The sequence below is a fragment of the Salmo salar genome, chromosome ssa11 (genome assembly GCF_905237065.1).
Source record: "Salmo salar chromosome ssa11, Ssal_v3.1, whole genome shotgun sequence".
NCBI classification, from domain to species: domain Eukaryota; kingdom Metazoa; phylum Chordata; class Actinopteri; order Salmoniformes; family Salmonidae; genus Salmo; species Salmo salar.
Genome location: NC_059452.1, coordinates 110,452,960 through 110,477,348, shown reverse-complemented (window position 1 = coordinate 110,477,348; position 24,389 = coordinate 110,452,960). Strand labels below are relative to the sequence as shown.

Below are 24,389 nucleotides of genomic sequence, written 5' to 3'. Positions count from 1 at the left end.
ACCTTGGCTAAGGACGTGAGGGTTTATGTTTCCTCCAGCTTGGTGTGCGCCCAGTGTATGGCTCCTAGGCACCTGCCCAGAGGGAAGCTACACCCCTTACCCATTCCACAATGGTCTTGGTCGCACCTGTCGGTGGATTTTCTAATAATTTCTCTCTTCTCTTTGCTTATTTGAGCTGTTCTTGCCATAATATGGACTTGGTCTTTTACCAATTAGGGCTATCTTCTGTATACCACCCCTACCTTGTCACAACACAACTGATTGGCTCAAACGCATTACAAAGGATAGAATTTCCACAAATGAACTTGTAACAAGGCACCCCTGTTAATTGAAATGCATTCCAGGTGACTACCTCATGAAGCTATTTGAGAGAATGCCAAGAGTGTACAAAGCTGTCATCAAGGCAAAGGGTGACTACTTTGAAGAATCTCAAAGATAAAATATATTTTGATTTGTTTAACACTGCTTTGGTTACTACATGATTCCATATGTGTTATTTCATCGCTTTGATGTCTTCACTATTATTCTACAAGCAACATTGAAGGTTTTAAATGACATCCACTGTGCTCTTGACAAGAAGTTACATTGTGTGTCTGTTTTTATTGATTTGTCGAAGGCATTTGACAACGTGGACCATGCTGTGTTAGTGCAAAGGTTAAAATGTTGTGGAATTACTGATCATGCTCTGAATTGGTTTATAAATTACTTATCAAATCGTACACAATGTGTAATGGCAGATGGTTGTCAATCTGAGTCCATAGAGGTGTGCTCAGGTGTTCCGCAAGGTTCTACTTTGGGCCCACTGTTGTTCATTTTGTATATCAACAACATTGGGGATCTTATTGAAACAGCGGATGTTCATTTTTATGCAGATGATACTGTTCTTTATTCAAGTGGTAGTAGTTTGTCCCAAGGCTGAGACTGGGACACACAAGGCTCAATAGTACATTGCAGTTGGTGGGGAAACATCTGACTGGGAGGTTTGATCATTTTCAGGAGGAGATGAAAACAGTGGAACATGTTCTATTTCAGTGCCAAAAATATGAGAGGGAAAGGGAGTGATTGTTAATAGATTTGAGGAGTAGTGGGGTTTCGCTCCGGTTTGGAGCGAGCAGTCGCACCACGCTTCGCTCCACAGGTAATATTCCACTTCGCTACATTACAACGGCTTGATTTGTTTGATCTGAGCAATTCTTCTTAGCTAGCTACATAGCCGTCTTTGTATCAAAGATAATTGTGTAGTTTAGAGTAACTGAGTAATTATCGAGGCTAGCTATCTTCGTCCTCCTAACGTAGTCAACACTGCTAGCTGCTAGCTAGCTAGTCATCACTGTTAGCTAGCCAACTTCTACCGACTAGCAGCACCGCAGAAACTATTACATTACAACGCAACGACTTGATTAGTGTGGTGTTAGTGTTAGTTAGCCAGCTACATAGTTGTCTGTGCTGTCTCTGTATCTAAGATAATTGTGTAGTTTGAGTTTGAGTATTATCGAGGTGTGCTAGCCAGACGCGGCGCCAGACTTACTCAACACACCTAGTCATCATTAACCCACTGCCAGCTAGCCATCCGTTACCGACTAGCAGCGCTGTAGTTACTAATACTAAACAACGGAACGATTTGACTAGTGCAGTGTTACCTAGCTAGCTACCTAGTTGTCTTTGTCATAACTTGATAATTGTTAATTGATAATTGTTAGCTAGCCAGCCATCGAGGTTAGCTAGCCAGCTATTTCCGTCCCCCGCGACGACATTTTTCCTAACCTAGCCAACTATTACCGACGAGCAGCATTGTTGAAACTAAATACACTACAAGGAACGTCTTGATTAGTGTTATGTTAGCTAGCTAGCTACAAAGTTGCTTTGTATCATGACAAGGTGTAGTACTGAAACTACCGAGGTTACCTAGCCAGCTACACGTTCAAAGTCAACAACGCAGCCACTGCTAGCTAGCCTACTCAACCAGCCAGCAGTACTGTATCATTTTAGTCAATAACATTTTTGCAACGTAAGCTTAACTTCCTGAACATTCGAGACGTGTAGTCCACTTGTCACTCCAATCTCATTTGCATTAGCGTAGCCTCTTCTGTAGCTTGTCTACTATGTGTCTGCCTATCCCTGTTCTCTCTCCTCTGCACAGGCCATACAAACGCTCCACACCGCGTGGCCGCTGCCACTCTAACCTGGTGGTCCCAGCGCGCACGACCCACGTGGAGTTCCAGGTCTCCGGCAGCCTCTGGAACTGCCGGTCTGCGGCCAACAAGGCTGAGTTCATCTCAGCCTATGCTACCCTCCAGTCCCTAGACTTCCTGGCGCTGACGGAAACATGGATCACCACAGATAACACTGCTACTCCTACTGCTCTCTCCTCGTCTGACTACGTGTTCTCGCATACCCCTAGAGCATCGAGCCAGCGGGGTGGTGGCACTGGAATCCTCATCTCTCCCAAGTGGACATTCTCTCTTTCTCCCCTGACCCATCTGTCTATCTCCTCATTTGAATTCCATGCTGTCACAGTTACCAGCCCTTTCAAGCTTAACATCCTTATCATTTATCGCCCTCCAGGTTCCCTTGGAGAGTTCATCAATGAGCTTGACGCCTTGATAAGTTCCTTTCCTGAGGATGGCTCACCTCTCACAGTTCTGGGTGACTTTAACCTCCCCACGTCTACCTTCGACTCATTCCTCTCTGCCTCCTTCTTTCCACTCCTCTCCTCTTTCGACCTCACCCTCTCACCTTCCCCCCCTACTCACAAGGCAGGCAATACGCTTGACCTCATCTTTACTAGATGCTGTTCTTCTACTAATCTCATTGCAACTCCCCTCCAAGTCTCCGACCACTACCTTGTATCCTTTTCCCTCTCGCTCTCATCCAACACTTCTCACTCTCCCCCTACTCGGATGGTATTGCGCCGTCCCAACCTTCGCTCTCTCTCTCCGCTACTCTCTCCTCTTCCATCCTATCATCTCTTCCCTCTGCTCAAACCTTCTCCAACCTATCTCCTGATTCTGCCTCCTCAACCCTCCTCTCCTCCCTCTCTGCATCCTTTGATTTCCTCTGTCCCCTATCCTCCAGGCCGGCTCGGTCCTCCCCTCCTGCTCCGTGGCTCGACGACTCACTGCGAGCTCACAGAACAGGGCTCCGGGCAGCCGAGCGGAAATGGAGGAAAACTCGCCTCCCCTGCGGACCTGGCATCCTTTCACTCCCTCCTCTCTACATTTTCCTCTTCTGTCTCTGCTGCTAAAGCCACTTTCTACCACTCTAAACTCCAAGCATCTGCCTCTAACCCTAGGAAGCTCTTTGCTACCTTCTCCTCCCTCCTGAATCCTCCTCCCCCTCCCCCCCTCCTCCCTCTCTGCGGATGACTTCGTCAACCATTTTGAAAAGAAGGTTGACGACATCCGATCCTCGTTTGCTAAGTCAAACGAAACTGCTGGTCCTGCTCACACTGCCCTACCCTGTGCTTTGACCTCTTTCTCCCCTCTCTCTCCAGATGAAATCTCGCGTCTTGTGACGGCCGGCCGCCCAACAACCTGCCCACTTGACCCTATCCCCTCCTCTCTTCTCCAGACCATTTCCGGAGACCTTCTCCCCTACCTCACCTCGCTCATCAACGCATCCTTGACCGCTGGCTACGTCCCTTCCGTCTTCAAGAGAGCGAGAGTTGCACCCCTTCTGAAAAAACCTACACTCGATCCCTCCGATGTCAACAACTACAGGCCAGTATCCCTTCTTTCCTTTCTCTCCAAAACTCTTGAACGCGCCGTGCTTGGCCAGCTCTCTTGCTATCTCTCTCAGAATGACCTTCTTGATCCTAATCAGTCAGGTTTCAAGACTGGGCATTCAACTGAGACTGCTCTTCTCTGTGTCACGGAGGCTCTCCGCACTGCTAAAGCTAACTCTCTCTCCTCTGCTCTCATCCTTCTAGACCTATCTGCTGCCTTTGATACCGTGAACCATCAGATCCTCCTCTCCACCCTCTCCGAGCTGGGCATCTCTGGCACCGCGCACGCTTGGATTGCGTCCTACCTGACAGGTCGCTCCTACCAGGTGGCGTGGCGAGAATCTGTCTCCGCACCACGTGCTCTCACCACTGGTGTCCCCCAGGGCTCTGTTCTTGGCCCACTCCTATTCTCGCTATACACCAAGTCACTTGGCTCTGTCATATCCTCACATGGTCTCTCATATCATTGCTATGCAGATGACACACAATTAATCTTCTCCTTTCCCCCCTTCTGACAACCAGGTGGCGAATCGCATCTCTGCATGTCTGGCAGACATATCAGTGTGGATGACGGATCACCACCTCAAGCTGAACCTCGGCAAGACGGAGCTGCTCTTCCTCCCGGGGAAGGACTGCCCGTTCCATGATCTCGCCATCACGGTTGACAACTCCCTTGTGTCCTCCTCCCAGAGTGCTAAGAGCCTTGGCGTGACCCTGGACAACACCCTGTCGTTCTCCACCAACATCAAGGCGGTGACCCGATCCTGTAGGTTCATGCTCTACAACATTCGCAGAGTACGACCCTGCCTCACACAGGAAGCGGCGCAGGTCCTAATCCAGGCACTTGTCATCTCCCGTCTGGATTACTGCAACTCGCTGTTGGCTGGGCTCCCTGCCTGTGCCATTAAACCCCTACAACTCATCCAGAACGCCGCAGCCCGTCTGGTGTTCAACCTTCCCAAGTTCTCTCACGTCACCCCGCTCCTCCGCTCTCTCCACTGGCTTCCAGTCGAAGCTCGCATCCGCTACAAGACCATGGTGCTTGCCTACGGAGCTGTGAGGGGAACGGCACCTCCGTACCTTCAGGCTCTGATCAGGCCCTACACCAGGCTCGCCTCCCTACCTCTGAGGAAGCACAGTTCCCGCTCAGCCCAGTCAAAACTGTTCGCTGCTCTGGCACCCCAATGGTGGAACAAGCTCCCTCACGACGCCAGGACAGCGGAGTCAATCACCACCTTCCGGAGACACCTGAAACCCCACCTCTTCAAGGAATACCTGGGTTAGGATAAGGTAATCCTTCTAACCCCCCCTTAAAAGATTTAGATGCACTATTGTAAAGTGGTTGTTCCACTGGATATTATAGGTGAATGCACCAATTTGTAAGTCGCTCTGGATAAGAGCGTCTGCTAAATGACTAAAATGTAAAATGTAAAATGCTATCTTTATCCTTTGAAAATGCCCAAAGAGCATTTAACATCATACAACAGAATCTGTATGATTTTAAAGCTGGTTCTAAATTCGGGTAAAACAAAATGCATGGTATTTTCAAATACCAGGCATGTTAGTAATCATGTCATTGCTACATTGGCTGGACATAATATAGAGCAAGTTAAAGTGTATAAATATTTGGGTGTGTGGGTTGATGATAAGCTGAGCTTCACTGTGCATGTAGAGAACTTGATAAGGAAGCTTAAGCTGAAAATGGGTTTTTATTACCGGCATAAGGCTTATTTTTCTCTGGAGGCCAGGAAGGAGCTGGTACAATGTACATTACTGTCGGTTTTAGATTTTAGTGATGTTATATAATATATATATATATATATATATATATATATATATATATATATATATATATATATATATATATATATATGCAGGCCTCAGCCACTACCCTGAGAGCACTTGATTCAGTGTATCATGCAGCCCTCAGGTTCATTACCAATCAAACACATCATTGTGATCTCTACAGTGCTGTTGGCTGGTCGTCATTGACCTTGCGTAGGCTTAAACACTGGTATATACTGATTTATAAGGCCATATTGGGTAAAATGCCATTTTATCTCTGTTATTTTTTTGTCAGGTCGGTAAATAAATATCAATTACAGTCCCATTCTGATTTGCTTCTAACAGTACCAAAAATTAGAACAGGTCATGGTAGAAATAGTTTTAGTTACTCAGCTCCGTGGTCCTGGAATTCTCTCCTGAACATTAAAAAAAATGTTGATCTAGTTTCGTTGGTGGAGTTTAAACACTGGATTGATGTATATATTTTTACATTTACATTTTAGTCATTTAGCAGACGCTCTTATCCAGAGCGACTTACAGTAGTGAATACATTGCATTTTTTATTTTTGTACTGGCCCCCCGTAGAAGAGTGTAATTGTTTTTAGGACAGCTGTTTTTTAGTCAAGACTTTTGTGTTTTTAACGTAATATGTAATTGTTGTACTGTATGTGTGTTTATAGTTTTGTTTAATGTTGTGTTTGTAAGTTGTTTTGTCTAAAACGTTGTCCCCCTTGCTGCTATTGGACCAGGTCTCTCTTGGAAAAGAGATGTTATCTCAATGAGAAAAACCTGTATAAATAAAGGTTAAATAAAAAATAAAAATGTAGAAAATAGTAAAAATATAGAAAAACCCTTGAATGAGTAGATGTGTCCAAACTTTTGACTGGTACTGTATATACACTACTACGCCAAAAGTATGTGGACACCGCTTCAAATTAGTGGATTCGGTTAGAAGCAGAGCTGCCATGTCTGCCAGCGCCATCTCGCTTGTTCCACTAAGGAAGTTATATACAATTTAAAATATTACATTTCATAACACTTTACCCAATACATTTAGTGTGTTCCCTCAGGCCACTAATATATCCCATATTTACGTGTGTGTAGAGTGCATGTCTTATCATGTGTATAAGGTCTGTTTGTGTCTCTTCACAGCCCCCGCTGTTCCATAAACTGTATTGTTTATCTGGTTTTTAAAATCTGATTCTACTGCTGCATCAGTTACCTGATGTGGAATAGAGTTCCATGTAGTCATGGCTCTATGTAGTACTGTGCGCCTCCCATAGTCTGTTCTGGACTTGGGGATTGGTGACATGTCTTGTGGGTTTATGTTATGCATGGGTGTCCGAGCTGTTTAAACAGACACCTCGGTGCATTCAGCATGTCAATACTTATTACAAAAACAAGTAGTGATGAAGTCAATCTCTCCTCTACTTTCAGCCAGGAGAGATTGACATGCATATTATTAATATTAGCTCTCTGTGTCCATCCAAGGGCCAGCCGTGCTGCCCTGTTCTGAGACAATTGTAATTTTCCAAGGTCCCTCTTTGTGGCACCTGACCACACGACTGAACAGTAGTCAAGGTGCAACAAAACTAGGGCCTGTAGGACCTGCCTTGTTGATAGTGTTGTTAAGAAGGTAGAGCAGCGCTTTATTATGGACAGACTTCTCACCATCTTAGCTACTACTGCATCAATATGTTTTGACCATGACAGTTTACAATCTAGGATTACTCCAAGCAGTTTAGTCACTTCAATTTGCTCAATTTCCACATTATTTATTACAAGATTTAGTTGAGGTTTAGGGTTCAGTGAATGATTTGTCCCAAATACAAGGCTTTTAGTAAACTTATTCCTTGCAACCCATTCTGAAACTAACTGCAGCTCTTTGTTAAGTGATGCAGTGATTTCACTCTCTGTAGTAGCTGACATGTAAAGTGTTGAGTCATCGGATTACATAGACAAACTTACTCAAAGCCAGTGACATGTCATTAGTAAAGATTGAAAAGACTAAGGGGCCTAGACAGCTGCCCTGGGGAATTCCTGATTCTACCTGGATTATGTTGGGGAGGCTCCCATTAAAGAACACCTTCTGTGTAACTCTTTATCCACAATATAGCAGAGGCTGTAAAGCCATAACACAACCGTTTTTCCAGCAGCAGACTATGATCAATAATGTCAAAAGCCGCACTGAAGTCTAACAAAACAGCTCCGACAATCTGTTTATCATCAATTTCTCTCAGCCAATCATCAGTAATTTGTGTAAGTGCTGTGTTTACAGTAAAATAGCATTGTATCTGGTCAAACACCATTTTTTCCAGAAGTTTACTAAAAGTTGGTAACAGGCTGATTGGTCGGCTGTTTGAGCCAGTAAAGAGGGCTTTACTATTCTTGGGTAGCGGAATGACTTTAGCTTCCCTCCAGGCCTGAGGGAACACACTTTCTAGTAGGCTTAGATTAAAGATACGGAAAATATGAGTGGCAATATCATCTGCTATAATTCTCAGTAATTTTCCATCCAAGTTGTCAGACTTCGGTGGCTTGTCATTGTTGATAGACAATCATTTGTTCACTACTTCCACACTCACTTTACGGAATTCAAAATTACAATTCTTGTCTTTCATAATTTGATCAGTTATACTTGGATGTGTAGTGTCAGCGTTTGTTGCTAGCATGTCATCCCTAAATTTGCTAATCTTGCCAATGAAAAAATCATTAAAGTAATTGGCAATATCAGTAGGTTTTGTGATGAACGAGTCATCTGATTCAATAAATGAGTTTGCCTTTTTGCCCAGAATTTCATGGTAACCTCCAGTCAAGGTTTGAATATTGGTAAGCTGTGTGTGTGTTAGACTCACCTTGACTCCACGCAGGTTCCGTACTTCCTGTTTACATCGCAACAGCTCTCTCTGTAACAACACAACCATCACACATCTTAGTAATTTAACTTCCAGTCAGTTCATTCATCTCCAGTTAGCTAGGTGGACCGGTCATAGTCAGTACATTCATCTCCAGATAGCTAGGTGGACCAGTCATAGTCAGTACATTCATCTCCAGATAGCTAGGTGGACCAGTCAGAGTCAGTCCATTCATCTTCAGATAGCTAGGTGGGACAACCACATATCACAACCATAGTAAATACAATTTTCCTCAAACTATTTATCAAAGTCAGTGCTAGTAGAAAAAGACAAGTGCAAGCTTTTATGGGGTGGGTATAAGACAGCATTACTCTATGGCTGGCCATGCTTTCCACCTGGCTACCCCTACCCCGGTCAACAGCCCTGCACCCCCCACAGCAACTTGCCCAAGCCTCCCCCATTTCTCCTTCTCCCAAATCCAGATAGCTGATGTTCTGAAAGAGCTGCAAAATCTGGACCCCTACAAATCAGCCGGGCTAGACAATCTGGACCCTCTCTTTCAAACATTATCCGCCGCCATTGTTGCAACCCCTATTACTAATCTGTTCAACCTCTCTTTCATATCAGCTGAGATTCCTAAAGATTGGAAAGCTGCCGCGGTCATCCCCCTCTTCAAAGGGGGAGACACTCTAGACCCAAACTGTTACAGACCTATATCCATCCTGCCCTACCTTTCTAAGGTCTTCGAAAGCCAAGTTAACAAACAGATCACCGACCATTTCGAATCCCACCGTACCTTCTCTGCTATGCAATCTGGTCTCCGAGCTGGTCATGGGTGCACCTCAGCTATGCTCAAGGTCCTAAACGATATCATAACCGCCATCGATAAGAGACAGTACTGTGCAGCCGTATTCATCAACCTGGCCAAGGCTTTCGACTCTGTCAATCACCGCATTCTTATCGGCAGACTCAATAGCCTTGGTTTCTCAAATGACTGCCTCGCCTGGTTCAACAACTACTTCTCAGACAAGAGTTCAGTGTGTCAAATCGGAGGGCCTGTTGTCCGGACCTCTGGCAGTCTCTATGGGGGTGCCATGGGTTCAATTCTCGGGTTGACTCTTTTCTCTGTATACATCAATGATGTCGCTCTTGCTGTTGGTGATTCTCTGATCCACCTCTACGCAGACGACACCATTTTGTATACTTCTGGCCCTTCTTTGGACACTGTGTTAACTAACCTCCAGACGAGCTTCAATGCCATACAACACTCCTTCCGTGGCCTCCAACTGCTCTTAAATGCTGGTAAAACTAAATGCATGCTCTTCAACCAATCGCTGCCCACACCTGCCCGCCTGACTAGCATCACTACTCTGGACGGTTCTGACTTAGAACATTTGGACAACTACAAATACCTAGGTGTCTGGTTAGACTGTAAACTCTCCTTCCAGACTCACATTAAGCATCTCCAATCCAAAATTAAATCTAGAATCGGCTTCCTATTTCGCAACAAAGCCTCATTCACTCATGCTGCCAAACATACCCTCGTAAAACTGACCATCCTACCGATCCTCGACTTCGGCGATGTCATTTACAAAATAGCCTCCAACACTCTACTCAACAAATTGGATCCAGTCTATCACAGTGCCATCCGTTTTGTCACCAAAGCCCCATATACTACCCACCACTGTGACCTGTATGCTCTCGTTAGCTGGCCCTAGCTTCACTCTCGTCGCCAAACCCACTGGCTCCAGGTCATCTATAAGTCTTTGCTAGGTAAAGCCCAGCCTTATCTCAGCTCACTGGTCACCATAGCAGCACCCACCCGTAGCACGCGCTCCAGCAGGTATATCTCACTGGTCATCCCCAAAGCCAACACCTCCTTTGGCCACCTTTCCTTCCAGTTCTCCCATACTGTTATTTATTTTACTTCTTTGCACCCCAGTATCTCTACTTGCACACTCATCTTCTGCACATCTATCATTCCAGTGTTTAATTGCTATATTGTAATTATTTCGTCACTATGGCCTATTTAATGCCTTACCTCCCTTATCCTACCTCATTTGCACACACTGTATATAGATAGACCTTTTCTATTGAATTATTGACTGTATGTTTGTTTATTCCATTTGTAACTCTGTGTTGTTGTTTGTGTTGCAATGCTTTGCTTTATCTTGGCCAGGTCGCAGTTGTAAATGAGAACTTGTTCTCAACTAGCCTACCTGGCTAAATAAAGGGTTGTATATATAATATGTAAATCCCTGGTTAAATAAAAGAGTTATATATATAATATATAAATACCTGGTTAAATAAAGGGTTATATATATGATATATAAATACCTGGTTAAATAAAGGGTTATATATATAATATATAAATACCTGGTTAAATAAAGGGTTATATATATAATATATAAATACTTGGTTAAATAAAGGGTTATATATATATATATATAAATACCTGGTTAAATAAAGGTGAAGTAAAATAAACCACAATGGAGTTGTTCCACATCATGACACCCACCATCTCAGATTGGTTCTGTAGTTACATTCCTGAATCATTATATTGTTCAAATGTAACTTCATCTCAGATAAATTAGGAAAATTGATTTCACCCAAATTGGCCAATTTAATAATAATTTTCAATAAATATAGTACCCAACATCCGATTTGGACCAAAGTTATTCCTACCAATAAGTAAGACATAAGGAATCCAAAACAATGGTTAGAAGCCACCCTCGGACCTCTCACCCTGCATGCCAATCCCAACAAATCAAATCAAATGTATTTGTCACATGCTTGGTAAACAACAGGTGGAGACTACCAGGGAAATGCTTGGTAAACAACAGGTGTAGACTACCAGGGACATGCTTGGTAAACAACAGGTGGAGACTACCAGGGACATGCTTGGTAAACAACAGGTGGAGACTAACAGGGAAATGCTTGGTAAACAACAGGTGGAGACTACCAGTGAAATGCTTGGTAAACAACAGGTGGAGACTACCAGGGAAATGCTTGGTAAACAACAGGTGGAGACTACCAGTGAAATGCTTGGTAAACAACAGGTGGAGACTACCAGGGACATGCTTGGTAAACAACAGGTGGAGACTACCAGTGAAATGCTTGGTAAACAACAGGTGTAGACTAACTGACATAATAACAGAAAAATAGTAACATAATACACAATGAGTAACGATAACATGGATAATAACATGGCTATATACAGGGAGTACCAGGTAATAACATGGCTATATACATGATGTACCAGGTAATAACATGGCTATATACAGGGAGTACCAGGTAATAACATGGCTATATACAGGGAGTACCAGGTAATAACATGGCTATATACAGGGAGTACCAGGTAGTAACATGGCTATATACAGGGAGTACCAGGTAATAACATGGCTATATACATGATGTACCAGGTAATAACATGGCTATATACATGATGTACCAGGTAATAACACGGCTATATACAGGAAGTACCAGGTAATAACATGGCTATATACAGGGAGTACCAGGTAATAACATGGCTATATACAGGGAGTACCAGGTAATAACATGGCTATATACAGGGAGTACCAGGTAATGACATGGCTATATACAGGGAGTACCAGGTAATAACATGGCTATATACAGGGAGTACCAGGTAATAACATGGCTATATACAGGGAGTACCAGGTAATAACATGGCTATATACAGGGAGTACCAGGTAATAACATGGCTATATACATGATGTACCAGGTAATAACACGGCTATATACAGGGAGTACCAGGTAATAACATGGCTATATACAGGGAGTACCAGGTAATAACATGGCTATATACAGGGAGTACCAGGTAATAACATGGCTATATACATGATGTACCAGGTAATAACATGGCTATATACAGGGAGTACCAGGTAATAACATGGCTATATACAGGAAGTACCAGGTAATAACATGGCTATATACAGGAAGTACCAGGTAATAACATGGCTATATACAGGGAGTACCAGGTAATAACATGGCTATATACAGGGAGTACCAGGTAATAACATGGCTATATACATGATGTACCAGGTAATAACATGGCTATATACAGGATGTACCAGGTAATAACATGGCTATATACATGATGTACCAGGTAATAACATGGCTATATACATGATGTACCAGGTAATAACATGGCTATATACAGGGAGTACCAGGTAATAACATGGCTATATACAGGGAGTACCAGGTAATAACATGGCTATATACAGGGAGTACCAGGTAATAACATGGCTATATACAGGGAGTACCAGGTAGTAACATAGCTATATACAGGGAGTACCAGGTAATAACATGGCTATATACATGATGTACCAGGTAATAACATGGCTATATACATGATGTACCAGGTAATAACACGGCTATATACAGGGAGTACCAGGTAATAACATGGCTATATACAGGAAGTACCAGGTAGTAACATGGCTATATACAGGAAGTACCAGGTAATAACATGGCTATATACAGGGAGTAAAAAAAAATAAAAAATTAAGGCAATTAATGTAACTTGATTTCAGAAGAAAGCCACTTTCAATTTCTTTATGTTGGGAGCTGTCGAAATGTGGTGTAATGTAGGTAATGTTGACTGGTGTAATGTAGGTAATGCTGACTGGTGTAATGTAGGTAATGTTGACTGGTGTAATGTAGGTAATGCTGACTGGTGTAATGTAATGCTGACTGGTGTAATGTAGGTAATGCTGACTGGTGTAATGTAGGTCATGTTGACTGGTGTAATGTAGGTAATGCTGACTGGTGTAATGTAGGTAATGTTGACTGGTGTAATGTAGGTAATGTTGACTGGTGTAATGTAGGTAATGTTGACTGGTGTAATGTAGGTAATGTTGACTGGTGTAATGTAGGTAATGTTGACTGGTGTAATGCAGGTAATGCTGACTGGTGTAATGTAATGTTGACTGGTGTAATGTAGGTCATGTTGACTGGTGTAATGTAGGTAATGTTGACTGGTGTAATGTAGGTAATGTTGACTGGTGTAATGTAGGTAATGTTGGCTGGTGTAATGTAATGTTGACTGGTGTAATGTAGGTAATGTTGACTGGTGTAATGTAGGTAATGCTGACTGGTGTAATGCAGGTAATGTTGACCGGTGTAATGCAGGTAATGTTGACTGGTGTAATGCAGGTAATGTTGACTGGTGTAATGTAGGTAATGTTGACTGGTGTAATGTAATGTTGACTGGTGTAATGTAGGTAATGTTGACTGGTGTAATGTAATGTTGACTGGTGTAATGTAGGTAATGTTGGCTGGTGTAATGTAGGTAATGCTGACTGGTGTAATGTAGGTAATGTTGACTGGTGTAATGCAGGTAATGTTGACTGGTGTAATGTAGGTAATGTTGACTGGTGTAATGCAGGTAATGTTGACTGGTGTAATGTAAGTAATGTTGACTGGTGTAATGCAGGTAATGCTGACTGGTGTAATGTAATGTTGACTGGTGTAATGTAGGTAATGTTGACTGGTGTAATGTAATGTTGACTGGTGTAATGTAGGTAATGTTGACTGGTGTAATGTAGGTAATGTTGACTGGTGTAATGTAGGTAATGTTGACTGGTGTAATGTAATGTTGACTGGTGTAATGTAGGTAATGCTGACTGGTGTAATGTAGGTAATGTTGACTGGTGTAATGTAATGTTGACTGGTGTAATCTAGGTAATGCTGACTGGTGTAATGTAGGTCATGCTGACTGGTGTAATGTAATGCTGACTGGTGTAATGTAGGTAATGCTGACTGGTGTAATGTAGGTAATGCTGACTGGTGTAATGTAGGTAATGTTGACTGGTGTAATGTAATGTTGACTGGTGTAATGTAGGTAATGCTGACTGGTGTAATGCAGGTAATGTTGACTGGTGTAATGCAGGTAATGTTGACTGGTGTAATGCAGGTAATGTTGACTGGTGTAATGTAGGTAATGTTGACTGGTGTAATGTAATGTTGACTGGTGTAATGTAATGTTGACTGGTGTAATGTAGGTAATGTTGACTGGTGTAATGTAGGTAATGTTGACTGGTGTAATGTAGGTAATGTTGACTGGTGTAATGTAGGTAATGTTGACTGGTGTAATGTAGGTAATGCTGACTGGTGTAATGTAGGTAATGTTGACTGGTGTAATGCAGGTAATGTTGACTGGTGTAATGTAGGTAATGTTGACTGGTGTAATGTAGGTAATGTTGACTGGTGTAATGTAATGTTGACTGGTGTAATGTAATGTTGACTGGTGTAATGTAGGTAATGTTGACTGGTGTAATGTAATGTTGACTGGTGTAATGTAATGTTGACTGGTGTAATGTAATGTTGACTGGTGTAATGTAGGTAATGTTGACTGGTGTAATGTAGGTAATGTTGACTGGTGTAATGCAGGTAATGTTGACTGGTGTAATGTAAGTAATGTTGACTGGTGTAATGCAGGTAATGCTGACTGGTGTAATGTAATGTTGACTGGTGTAATGTAGGTAATGTTGACTGGTGTAATGTAATGTTGACTGGTGTAATGTAGGTAATGTTGACTGGTGTAATGTAGGTAATGTTGACTGGTGTAATGTAATGTTGACTGGTGTAATGTAATGTTGACTGGTGTAATGTAATGTTGACTGGTGTAATGTAGGTAATGTTGACTGGTGTAATGTAATGCTGACTGGTGTAATGCAGGTAATGTTGACTGGTGTAATGTAGGTAATGTTGACTGGTGTAATGTAGGTAATGTTGACTGGTGTAATGCAGGTAATGCTGACTGGTGTAATGTAATGTTGACTGGTGTAATGTAGGTCATGTTGACTGGTGTAATGTAGGTAATGTTGACTGGTGTAATGTAGGTAATGTTGACTGGTGTAATGTAGGTAATGTTGACTGGTGTAATGTAATGTTGACTGGTGTAATGTAATGTTGACTGGTGTAATGTAGGTAATGTTGACTGGTGTAATGTAGGTAATGCTGACTGGTGTAATGTAGGTAATGTTGACTGGTGTAATGTAGGTAATGTTGACTGGTGTAATGTAATGTTGACTGGTGTAATGTAATGTTGACTGGTGTAATGTAGGTAATGTTGACTGGTGTAATGTAATGTTGACTGGTGTAATGTAGGTAATGTTGACTGGTGTAATGTAGGTAATGCTGACTGGTGTAATGTAGGTAATGTTGACTGGTGTAATGCAGGTAATGTTGACTGGTGTAATGTAGGTAATGTTGACTGGTGTAATGCAGGTAATGTTGACTGGTGAAATGTAAGTAATGTTGACTGGTGTAATGCAGGTAATGCTGACTGGTGTAATGTAATGTTGACTGGTGTAATGTAGGTAATGTTGACTGGTGTAATGTAGGTAATGTTGACTGGTGTAATGTAGGTAATGTTGACTGGTGTAATGCAGGTAATGTTGACTGGTGAAATGTAAGTAATGTTGACTGGTGTAATGCAGGTAATGCTGACTGGTGTAATGTAATGTTGACTGGTGTAATGTAGGTAATGTTGACTGGTGTAATGTAGGTAATGTTGACTGGTGTAATGTAGGTAATGTTGACTGGTGTAATGTAGGTAATGTTGACTGGTGTAATGTAGGTAATGTTGGCTGGTGTAATGTAGGTAATGTTGGCTGGTGTAATGTAGGTAATGCTGACTGGTGTAATGTAGGTAATGTTGACTGGTGTAATGCAGGTAATGTTGACTGGTGTAATGTAGGTAATGTTGACTGGTGTAATGTAATGTTGACTGGTGTAATGTAGGTAATGTTGACTGGTGTAATGTAGGTAATGTTGACTGGTGTAATGTAATGTTAACTGGTGTAATGTAGGTAATGTTGACTGGTGTAATGTAGGTAATGTTGACTGGTGTAATGCAGGTAATGTTGACTGGTGTAATGTAAGTAATGTTGACTGGTGTAATGCAGGTAATGCTGACTGGTGTAATGTAATGTTGACTGGTGTAATGTAGGTAATGTTGACTGGTGTAATGTAATGTTGACTGGTGTAATGTAGGTAATGTTGACTGGTGTAATGTAGGTAATGTTGACTGGTGTAATGGAGGTAATGTTGACTGGTGTAATGTAGGTAATGTTGACTGGTGTAATGTAGGTAATGCTGACTGGTGTAATGTAGGTAATGTTGACTGGTGTAATGTAGGTAATGTTGACTGGTGTAATGTAGGTCATGTTGACTGGTGTAATGTAGGTAATGTTGACTGGTGTAATGTAATGTTGACTGGTGTAATGTAGAGAATGTTGACTGGTGTAATGTAGGTAATGCTGACTGGTGTAATGTAGGTCATGTTGACTGGTGTAATGTAATGTTGACTGGTGTAATGTAGGTAATGTTGACTGGTGTAATGTAGGTAATGTTGACTGGTGTAATGTAGGTAATGTTGACTGGTGTAATGTAATGCTGACTGGTGTAATGTAGGTAATGCTGACTGGTGTAATGTAGGTAATGTTGACTGGTGTAATGTAGGTAATGTTGACTGGTGTAATGTAGGTCATGTTGACTGGTGTAATGTAGGTAATGTTGACTGGTGTAATGTAATGTTGACTGGTGTAATGTAGAGAATGTTGACTGGTGTAATGTAGGTAATGCTGACTGGTGTAATGTAGGTCATGTTGACTGGTGTAATGTAATGTTGACTGGTGTAATGTAGGTAATGTTGACTGGTGTAATGTAGGTAATGTTGACTGGTGTAATGTAATGCTGACTGGTGTAATGTAGGTAATGTTGACTGGTGTAATGTAGGTAATGCTGACTGGTGTAATGTAGGTCATGTTGACTGGTGTAATGTAGGTAATGTTGACTGGTGTAATGTAGGTAATGTTGACTGGTGTAATGTAGGTAATGTTGACTGGTGTAATGTAGGTAATGTTGACTGGTGTAATGTAGGTAATGTTGACTGGTGTAATGTAATGTTGACTGGTGTAATGTAGGTAATGCTGTCTGGTGTAATGTAGGTAATGTTGACTGGTGTAATGTCATGTTCACTGGTGTAATGTAGGTAATGCTGACTGGTGTAATGTAGGTAATGTTGACTGGTGTAATGTAGGTAATGTTGACTGGTGTAATGTAATGTTGACTGGTGTAATGTAGGTAATGCTGACTGGTGTAATGTAGGTAATGTTGACTGGTGTAATGGGACTAACATGAATTCTCTTAAAGCATGTCATCCTGCAGAAAAACACCCTCTATAAAGCATGTTTGTCATATTCGACATAGTTGGTTATGTCACATTTGACATTGGTGATTATGTCACACAGTTATGATACATTTAAGAGCCCTTAGTAAAGCGTGACATATGGTTATAGATGCTTTGACGCATTTATGTAGTGCTTATGAAGGCTTTATGAAGCCTTTATAAGCTAAACGTAATTTACAGCCGGACTACTATCAAACTAACATCAAATGTGTATAATGATAACGTCTCCTATCAAACTAACATCATGTAGAATGATAATGGTACATATGTTGGCCATGTATTCATTTCTATGCCATTGTAGGCTGTTGTAACCTACCAGTTGATACAATCAATATGTTAAATGGTGAGATCACTGGAGTCATTGCAAATCAATTTGTTAAATGGTGAGATCACTGGAGTCATTGCAAATCAATTTGTTCCACTTCTGGAGCTGGTAAATGAATATACACTGCTCAAAAAAATAAAGGGAACACTTAAACAACACAATGTAACTCCAAGTCAATTATACTTCTGTGAAATCAAACTGTCCACTTAGGAAGCAACACTGATTGACAATAAATTTCACATGCTGTTGTGCAAATGGAATAGACAACAGGTGGAAATTATAGGCAATTAGCAAGACACCCCCAATAAAGGAGTGGTTCTGCAGGTGGGGACCACAGACCACTTCACAGTTCCTATGCTTCCTGGCTGATGTTTTGGTCACTTTTGAATGCTGGCGGTGCTTTCACTCTAGTGGTAGCATGAGACGGAGTCTACAACCCACACAAGTGGCTCAGGTAGTGCAGCTCATCCAGGATGGCACATCAATGCGAGCTGTGGCAAGAAGGTTTGCTGTGTCTGTCAGCGTAGTGTCCAGAGCATGGAGGCGCTACCAGGAGACAGGCCAGTACATCAGGAGACGTGGAGGAGGCCTTAGGAGGGCAACAACCCAGCAGCAGGACCGCTACCTCCGCCTTTGTGCAAGGAGGAGCAGGAGAAGCACTGCCAGAGCCCTGCAAAATGACCTCCAGCAGGCCACAAATGTGCATGTGTCTGCTCAAACGGTCAGAACACCAAGATTTCCAGAGAACACCAAGATTGGCAAATTCGCCACTGGCGCCCTGTGCTCTTCACAGATGAAGCAGGTTCACAATGAGCACATGTGACAGACGTGACAGAGTCTGGAGACGCCGTGGAGAATGTTCTGCTGCCTGCAACATCCTCCAGCATGACCGGTTTGGCGGTGGGTCAGTCATGGGGTGGGGTGGCATTTCTTTGGGGGGCCGCACAGCCCTCCATGTGCTCGCCAGAGGTAGCCTGACTGCCATTAGGTACCGAGATGAGATCCTCAGACCCCTTGTGAGACCATATGCTGGTGCAGTTGGCCCTGGGTTCCTCCTAATGCAAGACAATGCTAGACCTCATGTGGCTGGAGTGTGTCAGCAGTTCCTGCAAGAGGAAGGCATTGATGCTATGGACTGGCCCGCCCGTTCCCCAGACCTGAATCCAATTGAGCACATCTGGGACATCATGTCTCCCTCCATCCACCAACGCCACGTTGCACCACAGACTGTCCAGGAATTGGCGGATGCTTTAGTCCAGGTCTGGGAGGAGATCCCTCAGGAGACCATCCGCCACCTCATCAGGAGCATGCCCAGGCGTTGTAGGGAGGTCATACAGGCACGTGGAGGACACACACTCTACTGAGCCTCATTTTGACTTGTTTTAAGGACATTACATCAAAGTTGGATCAGCCTGTAGTGTGGTTTTCCACTTTAATTTTGAGTGTGACTCCAAATCCAGACCTCCATGGGTTGATAAATTGGATTTCCATTGATTATTTTTGTGTGATTTTGTTGTCAGCACATTCAACAATGTAAAGAAAAAAGTATTTAATAAGATTATTTCTTTCATTCAGATCTAGGATGTGTTGTTTAAGTGTTCCCTTTATTTTTTTGAGCAGTGTATAAATAACTTGAGTTTATAGCTGTTGTAACCTAATCCTTTAATTGCTTTAGTATTTTCATGCAATTATTATTGGCCACATTTAGTTAATTCAATTGGAAATGATCAATTGTGATCAAGATCACAGCTCTATCACAAACACAATTGCCAATCAGGTAAATACAAAACAACACTGGCTGTTGTTGACAAGCATATTCAGTTCATATTGTACCTGATTCATATTCAGTTCATATTCTACCTGATTCATATTCAGTTCATATTCTACCTGACTCATATTCAGTTCCTATTCTACCTGATTCATATTCAGTTCATATTGTACTTGATTCATATTCAGTTCATATTCTACCTGACTCATATTCAGTTCATATTCTACCTGACTCATATTCAGTTCCTATTCTACCTGACTCATATTCAGTTCCTATTCTACCTGACTCATATTCAGTTCATATTCTACCTGACTCATATTCAGTTCATATTCTACCTGACTCATATTCAGTTCATATTCTACCTGACTCATATTCAGTTCATATTCTACCTGATTCAGTGATTGAAATTACGACACCATCCTTACACTTCCTGTATGTTGTAAAAAGCGTTACATGGTCGCTGCCCATATCGTTGCATAATGCAGAAAATACACGAGAGTTCAGGGGCCTTTTGCTTTAACAAAGCAACCATTTTCACTGTAGTGTCCAAAACGTCTTTCAAGCTGTCAGGCATTCCCTTGGCAGCGAGAGCCTCTCGGTGGATGCTGCAGTGTACCCAAGTGGCGTCGGGAGTAACTGCTTGCAGGCGCGTTACCACTCCACTATGTCTCCGTGTCATGGCTTTTGCTCCATCAGTACAGATACCAACACATCTTGACCACCAATGGACATTTGATGTCACAAAGCTGTCCAGTACTTTAAAAATATCCTCTCCTGTCGTCCTGGTTTCCAGAAGAGGATGTCTTCCTTAATTGACCCCCCATAAACGTAACGGACATATACCAGGAGCTGTACCAGGCCTGTTAACTCATCCATATACCAGGAGCTGTGCCAGGCCTGTTAACTCATCCATATACCAGGAGCTGTACCAGGCCTGTTAACTCATCCATATACCAGGAGCTGTGCCAGGCCTGTTAACTCATCCATATACCAGGAGCTGTACCAGGCCTGTTAACTCATCCATATACCAGGAGCTGTGCCAGGCCTGTTAACTCATCCATATACCAGGAGCTGTACCAGGCCTGTTAACTCATCCATATACCAGGAGCTGTGCCAGGCCTGTTAACTCATCCATATACCAGGAGCTGTACCAGGCCTGTTAACTCATCCATATACCAGGAGCTGTGCCAGGCCTGTTAACTCATCCATATACCAGGAGCTGTACCAGGCCTGTTAACTCATCCATATACCAGGAGCTGTACCAGGCCTGTTAACTCATCCATATACCAGGAGCTGTACCAGGCCTGTTAACTCATCCATATACCAGGAGCTGTACCAGGCCTGTTAACTCATCCATATACCAGGAGCTGTACCAGGCCTGTTAACTCATCCATATACCAGGAGCTGTGCCAGGCCTGTTAACTCATCCATATACCAGGAGCTGTACCAGGCATGTTAAATCATCCATATACCAGGAGCTGTGCCAGGCCTGTTAACTCATCCATATACCAGGAGCTGTACCAGGCCTGTTAAATCATCCATATACCAGGAGCTGTGCCAGGCCGGCCACGCCTGTTGACTCATCCAGCTGTAACGCATAGAATTCACTGGCTTGTATGCGAAGCAGTAATTGTTTTAAAACAAAATATTTTATTTCTTTATTTTAAATGTAAATCACATTTTTATTTGGCATACCCCCAACGGCATTCCGTACCCCAGTTTTGGAATACTATATATATATATATATATATATAATATAATATCTAGAGGTTTCATGTAGAAGTGTTTAGAAACATATTCTATTCTTATTTACAATAAAAGTGACTCCATAATGACACAATACATTATTTACCATTCATTTCTATTGGGCACTAAATGATCTGAAACACAACCAAAACAAACAGCAAATGCATCAGTTTGTCGTCTCACGCGTGATGTAATCATTGTGCGCTAGCAATATAGGACCAAATACTACACTTTTCACTACTTTAAAACACATAAGTGAATTTGTCCCAATACTTTTGGTCCCCTAAAATGGGGGGACTAGATACAAATGCTGTCATTTCTAAACGGTTCATCCGATATGGATGAAAATACCATCATTATTAAAGCTGACAGTCTGCACTAACCTCATAGTCACTGTATCATTTCAAATCCAAAGTGTTGGAGTACAGAGCCACAACAACAGCAACCAGAGCCACAACAACAGCAACCAGAGCCACAACAACAGCAACCAGAGCCAAAACAACAGCAACCAGAGCCAAAACAACAGCAACCAGAGCCAAAACAACAGCAACCAGAGCCACAACAACAGCAACCAGAGCCACAACAACAGCAACCAGAGCCACAACAACAGCAACCAGAGCCAAAACAACAGCAACCAGAGCCAAAACAACAGCAACCAGAGCCACAACAACAGCAACCAGAGCCACAACAACAGCAACCAGAGCCAAAACAACAGCAACCAGAGCCACAACAACAGCAACCAGAGCCACAACAACAGCAACCAGAGCCAAAACAACAGCAACCAGAGCCACAACAACAGCAACCAGAGCCAAAACAACAGCAACCAGAGCCACAACAACAGCAACCAGAGCCACAACAACAGCAACCAGAGCCAAAACAACAGCAACCAGAGCCACAACAACAGCAACCAGAGCCAAAACAACAGCAACCAGAGCCAAAACAACAGCAACCAGAGCCAAAACAACAGCAACCAGAGCCAAAACAACAGCAACCAGAGCCAAAACAACAGCAACCAGAGCCAAAACAACAGCAACCAGAGCCACAACAACAGCAACCAGAGCCAAAACAACAGCAACCAGAGCCAAAACAACAGCAACCAGAGCCAAAACAACAGCAACCAGAGCCAAAACAACAGCAACCAGAGCCACAACAACAGCAACCAGAGCCAAAACAACAGCAACCAGAGCCAAAACAACAGCAACCAGAGCCAAAACAACAGCAACCAGAGCCACAACAACAGCAACCAGAGCCAAAACAACAGCAACCAGAGCCAAAACAACAGCAACCAGAGCCACAACAACAGCAACCAGAGCCACAACAACAGCAACCAGAGCCAAAACAACAGCAACCAGAGCCAAAACAACAGCAACCAGAGCCACAACAACAGCAACCAGAGCCACAACAACAGCAACCAGAGCCACAACAACAGCAACCAGAGCCACAACAACAGCAACCAGAGCCACAACAACAGCAACCAGAGCCACAACAACAGCAACCAGAGCCAAAACAACAGCAACCAGAGCCAAAACAACAGCAACCAGAGCCACAACAACAGCAACCAGAGCCACAACAACAGCAACCAGAGCCAAAATGAGTCACTGTATGTCAACATTACATCTTAATTCAGTTGATAATGTTCTGGAAAACGGTTAGTCTGAAAAACAGTATTTACCTTCAGCTCCCGAGTCTCCTCCATACTCTGATCTAGATGACTACGAATTACTACCTAGAGAGAGAGAGGGGAGGGATAGAGAGAAGGAGGGAGGGGAGGGATAGAGAGAAGGAGGGAGGGGAGGGATAGAGAGAGCGAGGGGAGGGATAGAGAGAGAGAGGGGAGGGATAGAGAGAAGGAGGGAGGGGAGGGATAGAGAGAGCAAGGGGAGGGATAGAGAGCAGAATGGGAGAGAGGCTGTGTGTGAGAAATAGGATACGGAAAGTTGATGAATACAGAGGGAAAATTGATACCTGTCTCTCTCTCTCTCACACACACACACACACACACACACACACACACACACACACACATACACACACACAGAGAAAGAGAAATATGATCTGCACAGAGAACAAAGATTTGTCCTAGAGAGAGAGCTGTGTTTGGGTGTTACCAGTTGTTGAGAGAGAGAGAGAGATACATTCTGTATACTTCTGGCCCTTCTTTGGACACTGTCTTAACTAACCTCCAGACGAGCTTCAATGCCATACAACTCTCCTTCCGTGGCCTCCAACTGCTCTTAAATGCAAGTAAAACTAAATGCATGCTCTTCAACCAATCGCTGCCCGCACCCTCCCGCCCGACTAGCATCACTACTCTGGACGGTTCTGACTTAGAATATGTGGACAACTACAAATACCTAGGTGTCTGGTTAGACTGTAAACTCTCCTTCCAGACTCACATCAAACATCTCCAATCCATAATTAAAATCTAGAATCTGCTTCCTATTTCGCAACAAAGCATCCTTCACTCATGCTGCCAAACATACCCTCGTAAAACTGACCATCCTACCGATCCTCGACGATGTCATTTACAAAATAGCCTCCAACACTCTACTCAACAAACTGGATGCAGTCTATCACAGTGCCATCCGTTTTGTCACCAAAGCCCCATATACTACCCACCACTGTGACCTGTATGCTCTCGTTGGCTGGACCTCGCTACATATTCCTCGCCAAACCCACTGGCTCCAGGTCATCTACAAGTCGTTGCTAGGTAAAGCCCCGCCTTATCTCAGCTCACTGGTCACCATAGCAGCACCCACCCGTAGCACGCGCCTCAGCAGGTATATCTCACTGCTCACCCCCAAAGCAACACCTCCTTTGGCCACGTTTCCTTCCAGTTCTCTGCTGCCAATGACTGGAACGAACTGCAAAAATCACTGAAGCTGGAGACTCATATCTCACTCACTAACTTTAAGCACCAGCTGTCAGAGCAGCTCACAGATCACTGCACCTGTACATAGCCCATCTGTAAA

General features: G+C 43.0%; 1 protein-coding gene across 1 annotated transcript in view; it reads right to left on the bottom strand.

Annotated features, from left to right (window-relative positions):
- The window catches only part of LOC106592268 (dixin-A), a 150,727-nt gene that overhangs the window by 48,229 nt on the left and 78,109 nt on the right, over positions 1–24,389 (bottom strand). The window contains exons 9-10 of the mRNA XM_045688922.1: positions 23,090–23,143; positions 8,365–8,415 (exon numbers count right to left, since the gene is read on the bottom strand). Coding sequence (XP_045544878.1) covers positions 8,365–8,415; positions 23,090–23,143 — 105 coding nt within the window. The remainder of the gene's footprint in view (positions 1–8,364; positions 8,416–23,089; positions 23,144–24,389) is intronic.